The sequence below is a fragment of the Brassica napus genome, chromosome C6, assembly GCF_020379485.1.
Source record: "Brassica napus cultivar Da-Ae chromosome C6, Da-Ae, whole genome shotgun sequence".
In the NCBI taxonomy this organism is placed as follows: domain Eukaryota; kingdom Viridiplantae; phylum Streptophyta; class Magnoliopsida; order Brassicales; family Brassicaceae; genus Brassica; species Brassica napus.
In genome coordinates, this window is record NC_063449.1 from 42,198,473 (window position 1) to 42,205,797 (window position 7,325).

The 7,325-nt window shown below is 34.5% G+C and overlaps 1 protein-coding gene across 1 annotated transcript; it reads left to right on the plus strand.

Moving 5' to 3' along the window:
* Nucleotides 1–1,947: 1,947 nt before the first annotated feature.
* Nucleotides 1,948–6,862, plus strand: LOC106405898 (protein NRT1/ PTR FAMILY 2.13). Its single transcript, XM_013846454.3, has 4 exons — nucleotides 1,948–2,363; nucleotides 2,947–3,164; nucleotides 5,115–5,680; nucleotides 5,882–6,862. The coding sequence occupies exons 1-4, from the start codon at nucleotides 2,171–2,173 to the stop codon at nucleotides 6,762–6,764; spliced, it is 1,860 nt and encodes a 619-aa protein (XP_013701908.1). The 5' UTR covers nucleotides 1,948–2,170; the 3' UTR covers nucleotides 6,765–6,862.
* The last annotated feature ends 463 nt before the right edge of the window (nucleotides 6,863–7,325 follow it).

Genomic DNA, 7,325 nt, shown 5'->3' on the forward strand with positions numbered 1-7,325 from the left:
TGCATTAGGTGGGATTTACTTTCAGGATGATGAGGTTGTGTTCTGCTAATTAATATATGGTTTGCGAGGGAGTCTTTCTCAACTTCACAATGAGTTGAGTATCATACGATTAATTTTGACTGTCATGATCTTCGCTTTTTCCACACATCTAGACGTATTCCTGGATGTTTGTTATTTTCATTGTATTACCACAGACTTTAAATTCTAAAACTGATCGTTTAGCATGTGACTTGTAGTGTTGGGATGGGTTCTTATGAGTTTGTAACTGTAAATTTTTCGGTCATTTATGTAATTTAAATTATTTTGTTAGTAAAACAATATTTTGATCCGCATGTGGATTTAAGTGCGCATAATTTTTTGACGTCTTGTATATCATTTTTTCAATTCTGTATTTGAATTTAAAAATTTATGTATCAAAACGTTAAGAAAATTAAGCAATTTTTAACTGATGAATCGGAAAACACACAAACGTTTATATAAGAAAATTAATGAAAATTATTCACTTAGTGGTATATTAGCTATGATATATCATATTAATTTTAGGTAAAAAATGTCATACACACATCCATATATCACGCCATATATGATTGATATCATACATAAAAATGCGTGAAAGTATCATCATCCATACGGGACCATATCCATCAAAATTAGTGTACGGTATAATCATCTTCGAAATGTATGTATTGTACCGCAACAAATGTATGAAATATGGAAGGTTCACAATACGTGGAACAACAATATTACGTACTATGTAAGAAAAAAAAACATAGCACTAAAATAGCTTTCTTTTTCCAACTTCTCACGTGAAGGCTACTAGTAGCGAACGTCATTCAAATTCGCCCACACCATATAATATATGGACACTTAAGTACTTAGGTTCACCCTATGGACGAATCTTTAAATTCACCTTATTTTTTATAATTAATCAAAATGACACATAGATTACTAATTAAAAAACATTAAATTAAATAAAAAATAGTTACAAAAAATAAAAACGCTAATTTTAACGACGCTAACGCTTCCAGCTAAACTCTAAACCCTAAATCTTAAATTCTGAACCCTATACCCTAAATTCTAAACCCAAATCCAAACTCCTAAACCCAAACCCTATATCCTAAACCCTAATCCTAGACCCTAAACCCAAATTATATACCTTAAACCCAAAAACTAGACTATAAACCAAAACTCTAAACTCTATACCGTAAACCCAAATCCTATACCCTAAATCCAAACAGTAAATCTTAAACCCAAATTATATATCCTAAACCCAAAACATTAACTATAAGTCCAAACGGTAAATCCTAAACCCAAACCGTAAATCCTAAACCCAAAACCTATACCCTAAACCCAAATCCTAGACCTAAAACTCAAATGGTAAATCCTAAACTCAAACCCCAAACTTAGATGCTATAGGGTTTGGGTTAAGGTTTACGGTTTGGGTTTAGAGTCTAAGACTTGGGTTTAGGGTATAGGGTTTAGGTTTAGGATTTACGGTTTGGGTTTAGGATTTACCGTTTGGACTTATAGTTAATGTTTTGGGTTTAGGATATATAATTTGGGTTTAAGATTTACGGTTTGGATTTAGGGTCTAGGACTTGGGTTTAAGGTATAGAGTTTAGAGTTTAGGTTTATAATCTAGTTTTTCGGTTCAGGGTATATAATTTGGGTTTAGGATCTATGATTAAGGTTTAGGGTATAGGGTTTGGGTTTAGGGGTTTGGATTTGGGTTTAGAATTTAGGGTATATGGTTTAGAATTTAAGATTTAGGGTTTATGGTTTAGTTGGAAACGTTAGCGTCGTTAAAATTAGCGCTTTTATTTTTTGTAGCTATTTTTTATTTAATTTAATATTTTTTAGTTAATAATCTATGTGTCATTTTGATTGATCATAAAGGCTGGAGTGAATTTAAAGGTTCACCCTGAGTTCCGTCCATATATGTACGCACACTTGCACATTACACTCATCAAAGCTTCTAACGGAGAGAAAGTGTACAAGTAATGTGCCCGCTCTCAATCTTTATCAATCACTTAATGTGATTACCTTGATTTGTTTATATATTGCAAGAGTGAGAATCGAATCTCACAAATCCACCCTTAAAATCGAAGTGAGAATATTCTGAGTGTGTGCACAAAAAAAAAAGAGAACATTCTGAGTGTAGTCTCCGAAAATGGGTTTGAAAGATACAAAGGATGGTACTTCGTTGCCACGATCGTCCCCTAGTTTCTCCAGAGCTACAAGACCGCCGCCGGAGATGCATGCTGTCAACTCGTACAATCCTAAAAGTACGTCGGATTCTCTTTCGGATGGTGAGAAGGTTGAGAAAAAGCCTGGAGGCTGGAGAGCCGTCACGTTCATTTTAGGTATAACTTGTTTGGTATACATGATCGTAATTTATTTGAGGTTAACCTAATCCTTGACCTCTCTCTCCTTTTCTCCATAACTGCACATATAATTCTAGAAATAAGTGAATATATATATAACTATAGAACCTTGACATATATTATTAGCCGTTTCAAGATCACGTTTTTTTCCTAAATCCTTTCATATAATAGGCAGAAGAAGAAAGGGGAATTATATATTTATCATATTTGCTGTTAGTTAAAGCAAAAAGGAGAAGCAAAGAATGGGCGTATAATATTTTCAGCAGATCAAGAACTATTTTTTTTTAACCACAACAGATCAAGAACTGTAATTAAAAAATTAAGCTTTTTTTTTTGTAACTTGGGCTAAAAAAACTAAGCTTTTCTCCGAAAGAACTATATCATACTATATTTTAGCAAAATATCGTACTATATTCTCGTAACCGTCCGTTCATCATGTTTGACACTCGTCCATTTAACTACTTTATAATCGAAACGGAAAGAAAATTGTTACATAATTATTTTTAATAATCACGTTAAAGTTTATTTTCTGACAATTTAACAATAAAATGGATTAAAACAGGAAATGAAACGCTTGAGAGACTGGGAACGATTGGGTTGTTGTCAAACTTCATGGTGTATCTAACCAGAATGTTCCACTTAGAACAAGTCGACGCTTCAAATGTCATCAACATTTGGTCAGGTTTCACCAATCTCACTCCTCTCGTCGGCGCGTTTATCTCAGACGCTTACGTCGGCCGTTTCAAAACCATTGCTTTCGCCTCATTCGCCACCCTCCTAGTGAGTCTTAGTTTTAATTCTTTAATTTACTTGAAATCATAAACTAAGGTGTCTACAAATTAACATACACTTGTGTATGAGCTATACTAGTAACAATACCATATTATTATTATTTTTGTAACTAACAATACCATATTATTGACTCTTAACATACTAACTAGGTAGAAAATTCTATTGTCACACAAACTAATGTGTCTACAAACACACACTTACGTATGAGCTATACTAGTATATGATGTTATGTGGTGAAGATGCATGACACTTGGCACATAATTTCATCGCGCACGTGGAAGGGATAAGGTAACTACGTTAGGACAAACTTTATTTAATATATATTCAGCAAAAATTATAATACGAAAACTTAAAATATAGGTCTGTGTACAGTCTTTTGTTCCTATTTATTGCCTCTGTATTGTACGAAAACGCATGAAATTATAGAGGGACCACGAAGCTATCGAGGACGACAAGGCCGGTCTATAATGTGAATCATATGAAGAAAAGCATTCGTTGGTACAGAAATTATTGTCGGTACTTAACTTGGGCTTACTTTATATATCACCCAAAGTTTTTTTATAAGAAAAAACAATATTTTATCTAACGGAAACAACGTTGATTGTTGTTTTGATTAAAAAAAACTGTGATTATTTGGTTACACATTCCATTAAAGAGTTACGTAATACAACAGAGTTTTATCGTGAAAACGGGAAGTGCGTCGAAAAGGACGAAAATGTACAAGTGGTCGATTTGATAATGGCAGTGTCCAATAATTGAATCTCCAAATGATATAGCTAACTGAAAGATGTGTAGATTTGGTCTATCACAGTGACGTAACGTAGCGTATGAAATAGTTACTTTTCTAATGTCTCTTTCATTCATTATTATAGCATTATATGAGCGCATCTACTTGTTCAACTTCTCCTTATTTTGTCTTTTGTTTTTTGCCTTTTTCATAGTAATCTAACCTAAGGTCAGGATTATCGGAGAGAGAAAAACGGGTGCCAGAAAGTCCTCCCTGTTAGCTGGGTTTTTTAACTGTTCGCAGATCCTACTGGCACGTGGCAATCTGCGGTTGATTGGTTTTGAATTTTTTTTTTATTCAGACAAAAAAATAAATTTTTTTTTTTAAAAACCCATTTTGGATTTCAGGTTAATTGTGGTCTAAGGAACCTAAACTACTGCCATTGACAACTCATATTACTATATTGGGATTATTACAACAAAATATTATATTAGGTTCTACATCATGATCAGCTCGTCGCCTTATAATAATATACGGTCAAACCTAATTAAGACTAGTGTTAGCTTAAATAAATTGTTGTTTGTATTTGATCTTATAGCTTCAATCTATCTCACAATATTGTTTTTCTTTCCATGTACTCAATTAAAGTAGTATACATTTTTAATCATAATGAAGTCAAACCTAATTAATATTAGTGTTAACTATATATTAATTACTCACTTTATTTCTAAAATAGGCATGTTTTGTGTTTTACTCATATTAAGAAAACTTGTTTAAAAACACATATTAAGAAAACATATTAAATTTTAATAATAAATGCATTATTTTCTGTATTTGCTAATTTCTTATAATTCTAAACCAATATTATTTCAAATTACATTTTTTTTTAAGTTTATAATTTACCATTATTAACTAATCAAATTTGTATAAAAAAACATACATCTTTTTAAAATAAATTTGTATTTTAATACATTTATGTTTTATGAACAAATGGAGCTTTTGTTTGTATCTGATTGCATAACTTCAATCTATGCCACGTTAGTTATTGTTTGCCTTTTCAAGATTAACTAATAACGATTCGATTCACTTTCAAGGTATACATAATCATAACTAATGATTAATCGGTCTGAAAACGAATAATGAGTTGGTTTTCTTTTACATCCGAATAATGAGTTGATAGTAATGTATAATCAATCATTTTAAATCTACAGGGACTAGTGACATTGACACTCACAGCATCGCTTCCTCAACTCCACCCAGCAACATGCAACAGCAAAGATCCAGTCAGTTGCGGCGGTCCGAACAAGCTTCAGTTCGGAATTTTGCTATTAGGTCTCGGTTTCCTCTCCATAGGGAGTGGAGGAATAAGACCATGTAGCATCCCTTTTGGTGTTGACCAGTTTGACCAACGAACCGAGGAAGGGATTAAAGGAGTAGCCAGTTTCTTCAACTGGTATTACATGACTTTCACTATAGTTCTGCTTATTACACAGACCGTGGTCGTGTATATCCAAGACCAAGTCAGCTGGGTCATCGGCTTTAGTGTACCCACTGGACTCATGGCATGTGCGGTTGTTATGTTTTTCGCCGGAATGAAGCTTTACGTATACGTTAAACCTGAGGGAAGTATATTCTCTGGTATAGCTCAAGTTGTCGTGGCAGCTCGTAAGAAGCGAAAGATGAAACTCCCTGAGGAAGACGACGGCACTGTGACCTACTACGACCCACCTGTCAAAGAAAGCGTGTTATCCAAGTTACACCATAGTAACCAATTCAGGTACTTTTTCTATTCATTTAGGTTTTGACTTATAAATTACTACATGGTTTCTTTTACTGAATATATGTTCTATATAAACTATTTGTTATTTTTACAAAAATAAAAATCGAGTGTGTTATTTTCAGAACAATATGTACTGTTTTAATACAATTTTGGTAAAAAAAACACAAATTATAATCTAACTGAAATGCATAAAATCAGGTTTCTAGACAAAGCGGCGGTGATAATAGAAGGCGACCTAACACCCGAGGGAGTTCCGGCCAACAAGTGGCGGCTATGCAGCATTCAAGAAGTGGAGGAAGTAAAGTGTTTGATCCGAATAGTTCCTGTTTGGTCGGCTGGAATAATCTCACTCGCGGCAATGTCACAGCAAGGAACGTTCACGGTCTCACAAGCTTTGAAAATGGACCGACATATGGGTCGCAACTTCGAGATTCCGGCCGGTTCTCTCTCCGTCATCTCTCTCCTCACCATCGGCGTCTTTCTTCCCTTATACGACCGTGTTTTAGTCCCGTTCCTCCGCCGCATCACCGGCCATAAATCAGGTATCACACTCCTCCAACGTATCGGGACAGGCATCGTTTTCGCTATCCTTTCCATGATCGTTGCCGGGCTCGTTGAGCGCAAGAGACGCATACGCTCTATCAACGCCGGAGATCCGACAGGTATGACTCCGATGTCAGTGTTTTGGCTCTCTCCGCAGCTGGTTCTCATGGGACTATGCGAAGCGTTTAACATCATCGGACAGATTGAGTTCTTCAACAGTCAGTTTCCGGAGCACATGAGAAGCATCGCTAACTCCCTCTTCTCTTTGTCCTTCGCCGGTTCGAACTACCTTAGCAGTTTGATAGTGACGACGGTTCATAGATTCTCCGGTGGTCATGACCGTCTGGATTGGCTGAACAAGAATCTCAACGCCGGAAAATTGGATTATTTCTATTATCTGATCGCGGTTTTGGGTGTGTTTAATCTGGTTTACTTTTGGTATTGTGCTCGAGGGTACCGGTACAAGGTCGGTTTACAGATGGGAGATTTCGAGGAGAACAAGAGTTTCTCTGATGTTGAGATGAGTTCCAAAAAATAAGAAGATGATCGATGTTTTATAATTATTATTACGACAATGTATCTATTATGTAATATACAAGAACTAGATTATATAATCTATTTTACCTTCTGCTTTTACCAGATATTGAACTAGATTGTTAGAACACCAGCATCAACATGTTTCTTAATAAGAGTTTCTTATCATTTGATATTAACGTAACTAGTATTGATTCCATGCTATGCATGGAAGTATTTTTGCTTACAAATAACTATGATTTATCAGGAGATTTATATATTAACACAAATAATTAATTAACCATATACATATAAAAATAAATTAGATTTGGTTAAAAAAATTTACATTGATCTTAATTAGCTTGTTGAATATAATTATTACTTTGAAGCTTTTCTATTTTACTAAGCACCATCGCCTCTGAGTTCTATTTAAGCGCCGTGTTTTTTCAGTGTTTGCACTGTTTCACGGGCCCCACTAACACGTGGCGGTCCGCGATTGGTTCGTTTTTAATTTTTTTTTTAATCAGACAAAAAAACTTAAAAATAAAATAAAATTAAGCACCCCATTTTGGGGTGATAGGGTTAA

Excerpts from the sequence above, each read along its gene's own strand:
- LOC106405898 (XM_013846454.3), top strand. The coding sequence starts at position 2,171 with ATGGGTTTGAAAGATACAAAGGATGGTACTTCGTTGCCACGATCGTCC. Across the intron at positions 2,364-2,946 it reads AGCCGTCACGTTCATTTTAG|GAAATGAAACGCTTGAGAGA; the intron begins GTATAACTTGTT and ends GGATTAAAACAG. Across the intron at positions 3,165-5,114 it reads CCTCATTCGCCACCCTCCTA|GGACTAGTGACATTGACACT; the intron begins GTGAGTCTTAGT and ends TTAAATCTACAG.